The sequence below is a fragment of the Siniperca chuatsi genome, linkage group LG1 (assembly GCF_020085105.1).
Source record: "Siniperca chuatsi isolate FFG_IHB_CAS linkage group LG1, ASM2008510v1, whole genome shotgun sequence".
Taxonomy (NCBI): Eukaryota; Metazoa; Chordata; class Actinopteri; order Centrarchiformes; family Sinipercidae; genus Siniperca; species Siniperca chuatsi.
In genome coordinates, this window is record NC_058042.1 from 2,481,110 (window position 1) to 2,496,813 (window position 15,704).

General features: G+C 40.8%; 1 protein-coding gene across 6 annotated transcripts in view; it reads left to right on the forward strand.

Annotated features, from left to right (window-relative positions):
• si:ch211-220f16.2 (golgin subfamily B member 1) overlaps positions 1-4,983 on the forward strand; it is a 35,341-nt gene extending 30,358 nt beyond the window's left edge. For 5 of the 6 annotated variants that reach the window (XM_044208959.1, XM_044208774.1, XM_044208521.1 and 2 more), the window contains 8 exons: positions 70-173; positions 462-498; positions 729-875; positions 1,250-1,372; positions 1,926-2,026; positions 2,179-2,271; positions 2,787-2,901; positions 3,057-4,983. In XM_044208959.1, coding sequence (XP_044064894.1) covers positions 70-173; positions 462-498; positions 729-875; positions 1,250-1,372; positions 1,926-2,026; positions 2,179-2,271; positions 2,787-2,901; positions 3,057-3,215 — 879 coding nt within the window. In that variant the 3' untranslated portion in view covers positions 3,216-4,983. The remainder of the gene's footprint in view (positions 1-69; positions 174-461; positions 499-728; positions 876-1,249; positions 1,373-1,925; positions 2,027-2,178; positions 2,272-2,786; positions 2,902-3,056) is intronic. The other variant, XM_044208693.1, reaches the window with a different exon arrangement.
• Positions 4,984-15,704: the final 10,721 nt, after the last annotated feature.

The window sequence follows — 15,704 nt, forward strand, 5'->3', positions numbered from 1 at the left end:
TTATTTAAGATAAATAGTTTTATCTTTGTGACTGACGGCTTTCTTCTGCTATTTTTGATGTTGTTGCAGGAGAAGATGGATGAACTACAGCAAACGGTAAAAAAGATGCAAACTTACAGAGTGCCAGCTGAAAAAGAAATCAGCAGCTACCAGGAAAAAACAGCAGATCTGAGGTAAAAGCAGACTGAAGATAAGTAAAGATAAATTCAACTTGATTTAAAGTGAAGCGTCCTCAAAGAGTAACCCACTGACCTCTTGTGGTTGAAGTCTGTCGTTGGACCTGCTGCGCTTACCTTCTAGCTTGTTACCTTGTCAAAGCATTTATCGTGTTTACAGTACGGCGGACCACAGCTAGTACTTAAAAGTCTGGCCTTTCCCAAAACGTCTCGGCTCAAATGGTACAGTTCAGTGAGAAATGTAATCTTTTTGCTACTGATACTAAAGGTTTTTCTGTTATGAAGGTCTGACGCAGAGAGGATGGACACACTTCCAGTCAAGGCGAGTTAAACATCTGAATTTTCCAGCTTTGTCTGAAAACTACGTGATCTGTTGTGTTTTGCAATATTGTTATTATTTTCTGTGCACATGCTTAAATGTACACTATATTATTTGAAATGTATGTGATTTTTTTTTTTGTTGCTAGGTATTAGTGGTATAGTAAGAACACATTTTTAGTCGTTTAGTCGTCTGTTCAGTCTTTCATGGTATTTTTTCCTTTCATACAACAGGAAACAGCTGTTTTGGCAGGCCAGAGTGGAATGGACGTGGTGGTGAGTCGGTTGGAGGCAGAGAGGATCCAGCTTCACGGAGACCTGCAGCGCTACATGTATGAGATCCAACAACGAGACCAGTACTTCCAACAGCTCAACACTAAGGTATGAAACAGCCGAGCCTGCGTGCATTGCTAAAACAAAAACACATCAGAATTTGCAGCTAAAACGTTGGCGGTGTAGACACAAATGGAACATGTAAGTTCTTCTTGTTTGATGTGTGAAGTGTAGGCAAGCTGTTTGATTATACAACATTGCAATAAACTTGTAATCCTCAAGGTCTGATTACGTGATATTTCTATCCATTGATTATTGCCTTTTGTTTTACAAAAGATATAACCTCTGAAAAGTAAAAATGAAAGCATTTGTTTGAGGAAACATGGATGCTGCATCACCATGTATGCTTAAATGCTTAAATCTCCCTTGAACACCCTTCCTTCCCCGTCACCCCACTTCCTCACTACACGCCCCCCCCCCAGCTGCAGCAGGTAGTGGAGGAGAAAGGTGCTGTTGCAGCTCAGCTGAGGGCTGTTTCCCAAACCCTGAGGGACACCCAGAACCGCTGCCACTGGCTGGAAAGCCAAGTCCAAGGCCAGGCTCAGGTAAATAATCCTGTGTGCATGTGTGTGCTGCTTATGTAGACAGTGTTTCTGTGGTCCTTTTGTTCTTTTACATTTCTGATAGTTTTGCCCTCAGTTCCTCTGATAGTTTCATTAGGTAGCAGGGTGGCCGCATAACTTCCAATGGTGTATTTGAACTTCCGAGTCTGTGTACAGCTGCTTCTGCATTCTGTATCTACTGTATGTGACTTGCCTGTGACGTTGCTTTTGTAATGTGATCTAGTCACTTCAGAGACTTTTGATGCAGCTTTCTTTTTATTATTCCACCTGTATTATATGTGCAAAATGCGTGCTTGTGGTTTTGAACTTATATATACAGATATGATTTGGAAAAAAGCCTGAAAGATAGAAGTTACATCTGCGTGACATCCCCAATTCAACTCTGGGGGAGGATATTTGATGCATCTCTTCACCCTCTGTCCTCCCTTTGTTTCTTGTCTCTCTGTACTGTCATACTATGAAAAAGTGCTATAAACATAATCTTACAACAAAAAAGTTTCCTCTCTTTTTACCTGTATTGCTGTGTCCCCACCAGCAGGGGTCAGTGTATGCTGAGGTTGCACCTGGAGCGCCCCAGGAGAGGAGCAACAACTCCATGATAGCTGAAGCTGCTGAAGCCAGTCAGCTGCAAGAAAGGTGAAGAGACAAGACCTGCCTTTTTCTCTGTGTAGTTTTGTATAAAACATTGTCTTCATTGTCTTACAGATGTTTATAATGTATAATTGGTTGCGCTCATGGATATAATAATGTGTTCTTGTGTGTGTGTGTGTGTGTGTGTGTGTGTTCAGGCTGCTCGAGGCGGAGCAGAGTCTGGCAGATGAGCGAGCCAGGAGAGAGACAGCTGAGGAGGCTCTGCGTCTTGCTGAGGACAGAGCAAAGAAGTGAGGGATGAACACCTCCACAAGAGATTCCCTCATTTATATATACAGCCTTTATTTAATCAGGTCATCTCATTTAGCTCAAGACAGACCTGAGTACAGCAGACAGAAAGAAACACAAACAAAGCCAGACATAACACGAGGACATGCAGCATCAGAGCAGTCAGAGACGTCACTACATAGATTTGAAGATGAAAGTTTATATTGTATCATTTGGTCTTATGGTTATGGTGGCGGAGAGCGCTGTCTTACAGTTGGTCCAAAATCTTCGATAGGTGTGAAACTGGGTTGCGATCTGGTGACTGTAAAGGCCGGAGCATTTTATTCTCATCACTTTCATCCTCACCAAACCGTTCAGTGAGCCCTGCGTGTGATACGTTTCTCCGCTCTTTTATTCAGGTTTTTCCTTTAATTTCCCCGCCCGTCTTGTATCTCTCTCTGTCTCTCCTTCAGACACACACACACACACACACATTGAACAGTTGAATAAAGCTTTATAAAATGTTTTTGTTTTGCAGTGTTGGTTCCAGTCTGTCCAGAGACAGTCAGAGGGACTTCAGTATCGAGATGGAAACAGAAGAGGAGTGGGAAGCTCTCAGTCTCAGCCCAAACCAGCCTCTAATAACACGAAAGGTACGCAGCAGACAACACAGGATTTTATTCGTTTTTTCCTTCGTTTAGCCTTTACTCACCCAATTAATGTCACCACTGCGTGAATGTTCATGGTTTCTGAAATCCAAGTAGAACAGTAATGCATCATCATGATTGTGTGGTGTTTGTACCTCCAGGTGAAAGGTGGGATGGCGGCGTGTCGACGGTGGCTCAGAGGGAGGAGCCTCTACTTCTCCAGGCTGTTGACGAGCCGCGCCCGCTCTCGATATTTCTTTCTGGCATACTTGCTCACAATACACCTGCTTGTCCTCATGTGCCTCACTGGTGCCCTGTAGCAAGGTCACACTGGGAAATTACGCAAATTGGCTCAAAGTTCAAACTGAACGCTGAAGTCTGTTTCTTGTTTTGTTTTGGTTTTTTAGCTAGTACAGCATTTTTATATTCTATCTGTATCGTAAGGCATGGTAAAACACTAAAACTGGCACATAGACAGTAGTTGGACGGGCTCTCCATGCTCCTTACAGGTCACACCTGTCCTTGTCAATGTTGCCAGGAAAGTCAATATTTTCATGTTAATGTTACCCGCTCAGTCGACGACATTACATTCTGCTAAATGGATGGATACCAAAACCAGCAAGGCGGCTGGCATGTTAAAGATTTTTGCTGGATTTCAGATGGAATCCTCTACAAAATGTAATGTCATTTTAATTTATCTGTTGTTTTTGTTGTTGTAAGACTGAACACAGTGAGTTTAGCTTAAATTACAACTCGGATTTTTTGTTCTATGGTAAATCGAGCCTTAAAGCATGATTCTCCCTTTCCTTCCTTGCTGTTCTTTCTGAACAGAAGCAGGTGGATTCCTTAATTATTTAGGCGTGTTGCCTACAGTTTGTTTTCAGATCCAAATTAGAAAAGCGTGGAAAGAAACGTAATTTTTTACACAAATCCTCAAGTTGATGGAGTTTAAGAAGGAAGGACTTAAACTTCGATGTAACTCTTATGTAAAAGCCTGAAAAGGGTCAGAAAGCCATATCCGTTCTTGGTTAACACTACTGTGTGAATCTTGTTTTGAATCTCATCTCCTCTCCTTGTTCCCTGAGCTGAGAACAAACATGCAAACATCCCGTCTGTCGGTAACTGTTGGCTTTACATCCAAATTACAAATATCAGCACCGGCTGCTGCTTTCTTGCCTGCCTGGTTTCATACCTTGCACATAATCGTGATGCTGAGTTAAAACTATGCACTGAAACTTCAAATGTCTATATAATCATCTCATATAAGCTCAAAAGCACTACACCTCTCCCACTCCCTCCTGTTCCTTTTAACTGTAAAGCCAAAGGTGTCTGTATTCTTTCCTTGGCTGTTTGAATAAGTGCTCTCGTGCCCGTTAAAGATAGTGAGAGACAGCGGTTTCGAAATATCCTTAAATATTCCTCCGGTATCATGGTTTGCCATTGAAAATGGACTGCAAAAACGAAAGAGGATGTGAAAGTACATACTGTATGTATTTAAGGTTTTTCTGTATTTATGTGTGCGTCCTCAGAAAGTGTCCTGTACACTATCTGTTATGGACTGTATGTATGTATATATACATTTCTATCCTCTCTGCCTGATGTTTGATCACTGTACATTTCTTCTTTAATTGTTTAGAGTTTGAAAATGTGACCGATAAGAGACGGGGTTTTCACAAAAGGAGGTCAATTAACAAGCCAAAAAATGGATAAAAATAAGATATCTGATTCTTTTAAAGACAAAGAAAATTGAATAAAGGGTGAACGATGCTTTCTGGCTTGTTAATTGATCCAGTTTTGTAGAAATACACGGTTGCTGGTGAGTTTGGGTACGTTGTCCCAATGATCTGTACATAAAGGTGTGATTGATGGACAAAACAATGAGCTGAATCTATTTATGAAAAAGGTTAACTACTGAAAAATGTTCAGATGGCATATTTTCTCTACTGCCTCTATTTTTAAAAGATAGTGATGCTGTTGGCCTTTTAATGACATTAGGCTTAACTTGGTGCAATACTGTGTCAGAGGTGAACTTTTTCAGATCACCCTTTACCATCTCGAAAGAAATTTAATAAAGCTTATTGAACTTTTCTTCATTTTGCCCATATGATGTGTATTTTACTAACAGTCTGTGGTACCATCAGTCCATCTCCACTGTCAGATTGTTGCTTTGAATTTACTTCATCCGAAAAAACTGAATGTGACAAGAGGCCAAGTATTAAAATTATTATGATGGACCTCAAACCAAAAAGTCTCTTGGACAAATATGTTTCTGGATGATGTAGAGTACCATACCGTGGCTTCAGAACGTATTTAGATTTAGATTAGATCGACTTTTTTGGCACTTAATGCTACACACAGTAACCTATAATGACGAAAACATGTTTTTAGACATTTTTGCACATTTATTAAAAAATGATCCATTGAGCTCAAGTGCAGTCTGTTAGCTTTGATTATCCTTTGAGATATCTCTAGAAGCTGACTGTCCACCTGAGGCAAATTCAGTTGACTGGACATGGCGCACACCTTTGTATGTAAGGGCCCGCGATTTACAGTGCATGTTAGACCAAGACTGAGAGTCTGCAGCCGTGCTAGCAGCTCTGAGAGACTGTACTGTACACAGCGGTGCTTTGAGCTAAATGCTAACATCAGCATACTTACATGCTGGTGTTAAACAGGTATTATCTTTACCATGCTCACCATCTTAGTTTAGTATGTTGGCATGCTAACAAATGCTAATTAAAACAACACAAAAACGTACAGCTAAGGCTGATGGGAATGTCATCAGTTTTGCAGGTATTTGATGATAAACCGAAGTACTGGACAAATGACAAATTTGACCTGATGATGGCGCAATAGGGGACGTTAAGGCCTCACCAAATCTATCCCAGGGGAACATGGATGTTTGTTCCAAATTTCATGGCTATCAATTATGACATTTCACTCAAAGCCACAAATGTTAATCTCGTGGTGGCGCGAGATTCAAGAGTCAGAGAATCACCATTCAGTCATCTGGAACCGTGAATGTTTCAAGAACCCAACAGACACTGTAACAGAGCTTCAGAAGCACTCAGCCAGTCAGACCTTTATGGTCGAGAGGCGATGGAAGTCTCTTCTGAGAAAAAGGCAGATGACTGCAAGCCTTGGACTCTGAAAGCATAAAAAGATTTTCTGGTCTGGCGATCCAATTGAACAGTTTGGCCTGAACTCTCAAGCACTATCTAGCGAAAACCATCACCTTGCTAATATCCTTACAGTGAGGCATGGTGCAGGCAGCATCATGCTGTAATGGGGGGGGGGGGGTTTCCACCAGCAGACATTCAGCCAAGACAACACTGTGGCTTCAAGATAATAATTTTTTGAATGTCTCTGAGTGGTTCAGCCAAAACCTGGACTTGAACCTTACAGAACATTTGTGGAGAGACTTGAAGATGATCTGCCATCTTCATTTCAGTTTTTGGAAAAAATGTGTCCCCTGTTGTTTCACGAGTTATTGTGTGTAGAATTAATTGCCAAAAAAAATAGTTAATTTAAATTGAATCTATAACACAAGCGTCCAAAAAGTAAAGGGGTCTGAATAAAGTGCATACAGTAAGTGTAATGAGGACATTTTCCTTTATAGTAGATTGATTGTTTGAATATAAGAAATTGTAAAACTTATTAACTAATTATGCCGAAATACCGCCTTAAAATACTTCAATGTTGATAAACAAAAAAGTAATATTGACACTGCATCTTGCATTTGGTGTACGGTCTGTGTTTTAGCGTCTGAGTGATGCTGCTATAGTAGAATTTACTGGAAGAAAAGGTTCTTTCTTCTCCAGGTTTCGGTGTCTGTGGAAAGGATGCATCAGGCAGCCACACACACCCGTTTCTCCAGAGGCTGCAGCCTCAGAACAGAGCAGGCCACACTTCTTTGAAGTGCCAACATGCAGTTGGAGTTTAAAAACGCCGCTCTTTGGTTTTGCACTTTCACACTATTGTGCAATTTCAGTGTGAGTTGAATACTAAAGTATAATAAAATATATTAGTATTTCAATTCATAGGAAGAATGAAACAGACCCAAGAAAAAAGGGAATCCAGCTGAATCATAATACAGATGTGCTGGTGGTGAGTGCAGTGTATTTCTAAACACTAGAAATGCTGTGTGTCATCTACAGAGAAACTGCAGGCTTTTGAAGTCCATATTCTTTTATGTCTTTTTTATTTCCCGTTACTTTCTACTGCTGCGAGTTTCTTCACAGGGATCATTAAAGCTTCAGACGATCTTTTCTCCTCTTCTTCGTAATAGAAGCTCCATTGAGAGACTACACGAGAAACACATGCACGGGGGAAATGCACAAGAATCTAATTCACATTGTTTTTTGCAGAAAACATCATGACAGTGCAGATAAACCAAAACAATTAGTTACTGATACTTTTCAATCAAATTGGCTCAAATTTGCCGTCAAAATTAAAGTCCTTTTAAAGCAATTTCAGCTTTGCACAGTGAAAATATCAGCAATACTTTTACTTTTGCACGGTTGTCCTTTGTCACACAACACAACGTTTGAGAAAACAATCTCACCGCAAGGTCTCCATTTACTGTAGCAGCTGTTTTGGAGCTTTCAGTCATATCACATGATCTTCATCAGTAGCTAGTTGTCCAGGAACTGTAGGCGTTAACGTTTCAGGACTGCTCGCACATGTTGGCTTAAAAGTTGAGGTTCAGAGTTCGTTATTGACCTTGAAGACAGCAGTTAAGACAACAATCTCACCACAAGGTCCATTTAGTAGCTGTCCTGGAGCTCTCAATCATATCACATGATCTTCGTCAGCAGACGGATACAAGTATATAATGCAGGTGATAAACTTCACTGTTGTTTCATTGTTCAGTGGAGGTTTTATTTCAAAAGTCCTTCAGTTCCCTTCATGTGGATGCAATAACACGTACTCCTGTATGATATAATGGAATCAACTATAAAGGTACTGCAATACATACTGTCTCCATTAAGCTTGTTGTTGGGATTGTGACTGAGTCGTGCTGATTCAACTCTATGGCAGTATTTGAGGTGTTGCTGTCATATTTGATTACAGTATTTTGTGAAGTGTTACTGTTGTTTTGTCCGCCCTGTACGTGATGCTATAGTGCAGAGGACAGCGGTGAAAGGAGTGCTCAGATCCTTTACTTACAGGTAAAAAGAGAAATGCCACCATTTAAAAAAAAATACTGAATTACAAGTAAAAGTCCTGTGTTCCAAATGAAGTAAAAGTACAAAAGTATTAGCAGCAAAATGTATTTAAAATATCACAAATAAAAGCACTCATTATGTAGAATGGTCTTTTTCAGAGGTTAGTACTATCACATATATATTATATATTACATCATGGATTCTACTTGAGTTACTTTCCACCACTGGTAGATGCTGCCCTTCAGATGTTTTCTTCATGCATGTGTTTAACGTAATGTGCACATGAAGCCAGTAGATGGCAAAGTCTCCTCATTAAAAACCAGAACCACAGACCAGATGCACATAGACCAGCATGCACACAACCCTTCTCTGTTGCAGGGTGGCATTTTAAAATTTCCTGAGGTATGAATGAATGGGAGAGGTGGGTTCATACTGTAGCTCATCCTTGTATATGAACTACTGTTCATGGGTTTGCCCCCCCCCCATTTTTTTTGTTGGAATTATTTCAGCTGCAGCTACAATAGATGATCTCCTGCCTCTATGGTCAGTCTTCAACCTCATGAATATTAACGAAGAAATGACCTTTTTTCTATTTTATGATCTCATATAATGTCCCGTGTCGTGTGGCAGACCTTCCTCAGGGAACCAGTGTTTCTTCTATCTTTAGCTGCTATTCTTTTCTCCATAAAAGCCTTGTGTTCATTGATCAAAGGGGAATTACATCTCTCTGCCTTCGTGTTGAGTTTTCATTACCGAACAATCACATTTTCCTCTCGCCTATTACCACGTTGTAGTAGCAGTCAGGTTTGTCTTTTTTTGTCTGTGAAAATGTGGCACAGTCCAAGATAAGACTTTTCTTTTTGCCGCTGACAGGGTCTGAATCACCCATTTCCACATTTATATACCTGAATTGCATAATTTTACACTTGACATGAAGTCAGCTTGGTTTGGATCTCATGGTTTCTGGAGGAAATCACTCAAAACTCGGTTCTAATAAAAGAAGCCGTCTCGTTGGAAACCTGCATCTCGTTTCGCTCCTGCAGCCTTTAGCTCTGTTTCTCTTTCTCTCTCAACCAGAGTGAAAACCGTCCTCCAGTTGCCGGTGACCCACTTGCCTCCAGCACCAGAGGAAGAGAACCGGAGGAGTAGGAGAAAATGGGCGGGGAGGAGGTAGAGGTGAAAACATGTGGGAGTCTGCAATGATTAATGTGCTTTCAGAGATGGAGTGAGTGAGAGAGATAGGGAGCAGTGAACAAGGGCATCTGTGATGTGTAGTGGTGGAAAGAATACAAGTAAAGGTGCGCTCAACAAACAATGACCCCGTCTTCATCTTAATGCATCAACCTGAAACATTAGAGCATGCAAGTATATCAAAAGAAATACTTCAGCACTTATATCTGCAAAAGGCAGGCAGGTACTTTACAGTAACTCTATCAGAGGGGGATTCAGTTTTTTGCCAAATCACTCAAGAATCTCTCTGACACTGCTGGTAGAGTCAATGATTTTATCTCTCCAGGGAGGCAGGCGGGACTCTTTTCAGATAAATCAGCAGTCGTCCCACTTTGATCCTCCTGAGACCCGGAGGATCGATGGCATCAACAGTGACCTCCTGCTCGCCACGAACGAGGGGGACTGTTCGATTCTAATTCTCGGCAACGCCTTTGACACAAATCACAGCTCACCATGATATAGTGCTTCATCACTTTGGAGAAAACCTACAAACACTGCACCTCAGGATTTATTTAAATCTTTTTGAAATGTTTTAGCTACTGTAGCTCATCTGAAATAACATGTTCCGTAAGGGTCAGTCTTATCCTACATTTATCTCTCTCTGCTCAGGGTCGTCTTTCTCAAACCTCATACTGGCAACATTATATTTTCAGTCCTAGATGTTTATTTTATTTGTCTGTAGCAGGATAACTCAACACACTTAATTTCAGTGACGTTTGATGGGAATAAATTCAACCTGCATGATCAGATTTTTGGCCACTTGGGGGCAGCGCAACAAGCTGTAAATACAACATTGACGTACGGGGAATGCATTAGCAAACAGTTGCTCTTTTGTACATCCAGACAAACACACAGAGCAACATTATCATTCATTTGGAGTCCTGACAAATGTAAGTCCAATATTCAGTCTCCTTTCAGCTCTGGTTTGGTGTCCACCAACTCCTGAGAAACGTTTCTGGCTAACTGCTCCACTTTCTTCACCAGCTAGTTGCTAACTTTGTCTGTCTGTCATTTGGTGCTGAGCAGGTGTTTGCTGGAAACGGCTGCCTGCTGCTGCTGGAAATGGGGGATGATGAGAGCGGTGACAGGGAACCAAACTGTAAATGCGCCATAAGACCAAAACAATGAGCTGAAAGATGCTAAAATGCTCCGTAGAGCTGCAGAGTCGGGTGATAACTCTCTGTGGGTCTGTCACTACAAGCAACACAGTCATTTTTTCCCATTGTCTTTCAGTCATAGGCAAAGGAAAAATGCCACCTATGACAATTCATAACAAAACTATCAAAACTCTTGTTTTCCTTGAATCTTTGGTTCAAGACAAATCGTTCACTGCAGGCCTACATGTCCACTTCCACCTAAAACGTTTGTCCAACAGTTTGAATGATTTTCAAAATTGTTTTTTCAAAACTCTTCTTTCAAATTTCATCCAATCTTCCTTAATTGGGTCAAGGCTGGATAACCCACCGATCAAACTGATCAGTTGATCAACCAGGCCCTGAAGTCTGCAGGTTCACCGTGATTTAATTGGTTTGTGGTAATTTGATTGTAAATTAGGGAATATGCACCACTAAAGCAGCACAGTATCCTTGACTTTGTGTCAAAATCTAGTTTCAAGGCCTTCATTATTTTGATCAGTATTGCGCCTGCGTGGTGCATATGGCTAAATTAATTGTGTTAAATCAAATCGCCACACAGCAGACTGTGTCAGTACTGTGCACAATGCTTGACAGGAGCCTGACAGCTCATCTGTGCCCCTGGGACCCCTAGCCATGAAGCTGGATCATAAAATATTTAGATAAGCCTATATATGGTTAATAAATTGATTGTCACTATGTGTGTCACTCAACATTTGTAAAAGTTTTACATTTACACACTAGTAGAAGGAAAGAAAACATATTTGATGGTTCTTTTCTTGTTCAAAAATCTGCTCCAGCTCTAGATATTAAACACATTTTTGAGAATCGTTTTGATAAATTCTGACTTTTTTTCTGTAAAATTTCTATAATCGCTGTGACAAATTTGAAAACTGGGAAAGATATAATATCAATTTATATAAAAAAATAGGGTGGAAATTCTAAACCAAAACAATCTTCTTTCCCATCCATATTTTTTCATATTTATATAAATGCCTCTGCCCACACCATCCCACACCTTGCAATCTATGTCATTCACACTTTGATGTCCCTGAGGGGAAACTCGATTTGCAGCAGACAATCAAAGCAATATTAAATAACAATAAAACAACACTGTAGAAATAATATTCTTTATTTTTCTTTTTCTATGCGGAATTTCAGAGGAAACCTCTGGGAAATTAATTTGATGAATCAGACTTAGACGAGTCGCAGAGACTCCATTTATTATATCAGAACAAAAGGGGACATAAAACTGTAACTGCAATGATGTCATTGATGATGTCACGGACCACCTATGGGCCTATACCTTAAAGTACTTGCAAGGCATGAAACCTCACGCCGGGTGTGAGTGTGTGTGTGTGTGTGTTTGTGTTGTTTGGACACCGCAGGACTTCACTGCATCACTGCTCTCACTCGCCTCCTATTCTCTTTTTAGCCCTACATTTTTTTCAGTGTGCCCTATATAATGTCCCACTTTGCAATTAGGTCTGCTGCTGGTGATCCTTCCTCCGCAGCAGACTGCTGGATGTGTGTGTGTGCGTGCGTGCGTGTGTGTGTGAAGTATTCAAGGCCGTCTGTGATCCAGCACTGTTCTCAGCTTTCAGCCTGCCTTTCATCACCTCTGGAATTGGGTTCGCTTGTAAACCCTGCCCTGACAGACACCTCGCCCTTCATTTCCTCTAGATCCGGTCAGCCTTCTCCTGACTCTTCTTCCTCCTCTTTTTCCACTTCCTGTGTCTTCTTCATCGTGTACATAACAACCTTTCATTCAGACTTTGGTCTTTCATCACTCTCCTGCTTGTGTCAGGACGTGTGAGACGCTTCTCCTTAATCATGAGTGTTTTTACTCATCTCATCACAAACACGCAGTGAAATGGCCCACTTCAGCATCTTTACTGGATCTAGTACTACATGCATGACCCCCCTGTCAATATGGTTCATTAGTTGCCATAGCAACAAGGTCTTCCCTGGCTACCAGCCCAGGACCCCCAACTCCTTCAACCATACATTCTGTAGCATGTCCAGACGACTTCTTTCTCTGTCCTCCCTGTGCAGTCGCGGGTTGAAGGTATTTATACACTGAGGAATACTGAGCTGAAAATGTGCTGACAGCAGTGATAAGTGATTTTTAGGAAAAAGAGATTTTGGAAGCACAATGAAAAGAGTGACACTGTTTTAAATCTGTGCAGTGGCACAGTAGCTATCTGTCTCTGAATCTTAGGAAGGATCTTAAACCTGCATTAATCAACATTTCTGATGTTAACAATGAATTAAACCATTCTGTATAATGTGAAAAGGTCAAAATCACGAAGCTGCAGTTCTGAGAAGCTTTCTTCACATTTATTTTTTTGCTCATTGTTTCGGTTTTATGGCCCCGACGTATTCTGAATGGTTAGAATCAAGGCAAAAAAAGCTCTGAAAGTGTGTTCAACTGTATGCAAAGCAACTTTTAGAGATGCATGTTTACGTACGAATTCAACGCAAATATGGAAGTGCAGGTTTGTTCTCTGTGGCGCAAATCGAGGTGAACAAGCGCCCGCTGCACTGTGAAGATTTCTAAACTTGAGTCAAAAATACACACACACACACACCCCAAAGCTGTATGACTCTCCACAGATGAACAGACGCAAACAGAAAATGAGAAAAGTCTGAAGTAAAATAACAGAAAGAACTGCTAATTGCTCACGTCTGGACAGTCTGCTGGATGTGTAAAATAAGGCTCCTGTTTGCTGACATATGACATGTTAGTTTGGGAAATATGCCTATTCGCTTTCCTAAGCGATGCTAAGCTTAGCTCAGTGACTCCCAGCACTAGTGAAATAGTTAATGCACAGACATGAGAGTGGTATTGATCTTATTATCTAACTACCTGCAGGAAAGCGAATAAGCATTTCCCAAAATGTCAAATATTCCTTTAACAACTTCATAAGTCGATGAAAAGTAGTGGTCGTGTATGTGTCAGCTTATTTTAATTTCATTATTTTAAAGTGTTTTGCCCCATAGTGCTTAAAATTTGATAAATGCAGCTTTATGCAGTAAAATCAAGATAAGTTTAGAGCTGTTTTGTAATATACTGCAAACAATTAGTTAGTTTAGCCATACTCCAATGAATTGAGTGCGTTTGATGACTAAATCCTCCTGTTAGAAGATTTATTACCCTCTCCACACCATCCCAGAGAATATTCAGACAGAAGATGATGTATGAGGGGACTTTATTCTCACATTATCCCAAGACATTTTCATTCTCATTTAAATCTACACTCAGTGGACCTCTACCTCCATGCTTTACCCGCTGACTGGTCTGACATGGGACGGTCGCAGCGCCGAGACACCAGAGAGACTGGATTCAGTTCAATCTCCTTTTCATTTCTCCACTTCTCCTTTCATTTTCATGTGGAATAATAATAATTAGTATATTGGCTGTCAGCTAAAACATCTGCATTGACCTACTTTGAGTTCACTGTAACTTGGACTTGGCGAAGGACTAAAGACAAGTGGCATCTTAAAGGTATACTCCATCAAAAAACAATGTCTCGAGGATCGACTCTGGATTGTTGGATTAACAACAGTTAGGATGGATTCTGGATCAGTGACCCAGTTTCATGGAAAGTCAAAATGTCCATCAGTAAAACTTTACACCAGTAAACAAAAATATGGCAAAATATACAGGTTCCATGTGTCACTAGATTGCCTACATTTGCTTACATTAGTCATGAACATGGCAGGATCAAGCTGCTTCAGCCTGGGGCAAAAATGAGCCGGGCCTCGGTTAACCCTCCAGTTTTTCTATGCTGAGCTGAAATAATGAAGGCCTCTTGACAGAGGGACCCTCTCCAAGACAGGGCCTCAAGATGCAACTCCGGCTCCTGGAAAGTACCTTTGCATACAACTAGTTTGCACACCAAGTCCTTCAAATTAATCTGAATCAGAATCAGTTTTATTGGCCAGGTATGTGTGTACACATACAAGGAATCTGGTTTTGACTAACTGCCCTCCAAAACAACACACAGAGGCGTTTTCTGATTTTACACCCTGATTAGCAGGACCACATCATTTGTGTGTGCCTTCCAAAACTGTTACAAATCACTGTTGAAAAAGAATCTGTTTTATGATGTGACAACGTTATGGTTAGAGCTCGAACTGTAATGTATTTCAGAAGCATTTTGGTTAAATTTGTTGAGATTCTCTTTAGGTCACGACAGCAACCAATAACTCAAAGGCTCTGAGAAAATTTCTTTTTTAAACCCAGTAATCCAAATCTTGGTTTGGATTAAAATGACTACTTAGTTAACATTAGGGGACCTTTGTTGTTATGGTTACAATAATAACCACTTGGTTAAGGTTAGGGAGAAGCCACAGGAAACGAACAGGGGTCTCCTGTGTTAAAGCCTTAAAGCCGTGTTCGAATGTTTTGTTGACCCACCCGTCCACCCCGACCTCCTTCCTCGGCTGACTTGGTCGCTCTATGATGACGTCAGCCGACTTCATCTTTTGCTCCCGACGGACAAGAGTCATAATTCCTACAGCCACTAGAGGGCGTAGGCTATTTCAACAATATTTTTAGACTGCAGCATTTTCTAAACTTTTTAATTGAAATACTTTTTCATTTATTAACATTTAACTGAAACCGCACTCTTTTCCTAAACTTAACCAAAGTGCTTTTGTTGCCTAACCCTAACCACACGCGGGACTCGGGATATGAACCTTTGTTCCCAATGTTTAACATGTTTTACACTTGAAAAAATGTTGCCTGTGAACAAAATTCAGGCAACGAATTAGTGTTATATAAATGTATTTTCTGGGAGACAGGGTTGAACATGGTTGAATTGACCTGCTGTGTGGCCCGGGGCAAAAAAAAAAACAGAGCTCCTATTAACCCCCTGTTCCTGACACTCGCACTGTGTGCAATGTGTGCATTTCTTTGGATGCTTTGACATTGGACATGATTTCTTGCTGTGCTGTGTCACCGTCGGAATCCATTGTACAGTAACTGCTGCAAATCCAGGCTGAGTGCAGCTGCTGTCTGCAGGAGAATCTGATTCTCAAAACAGGTTTTTGTGGAGTGTTTATTTAAAATGCTTATCAGGTAGCTGAAATTTGTCTGCAAATGATCTAAATTTTCTCTCACTCTTTCATCATATTTTAGCATTGTACAATATTCTTAACATCCAACTGATGCACACAGACATGCAGAGTCCTCTGCTCCTGCAGTTTTCATGAGGACACTGCCTCGGCAAAGACTGCAGTAAAGGCTCCACTCACTGCAAGAAAGACATTA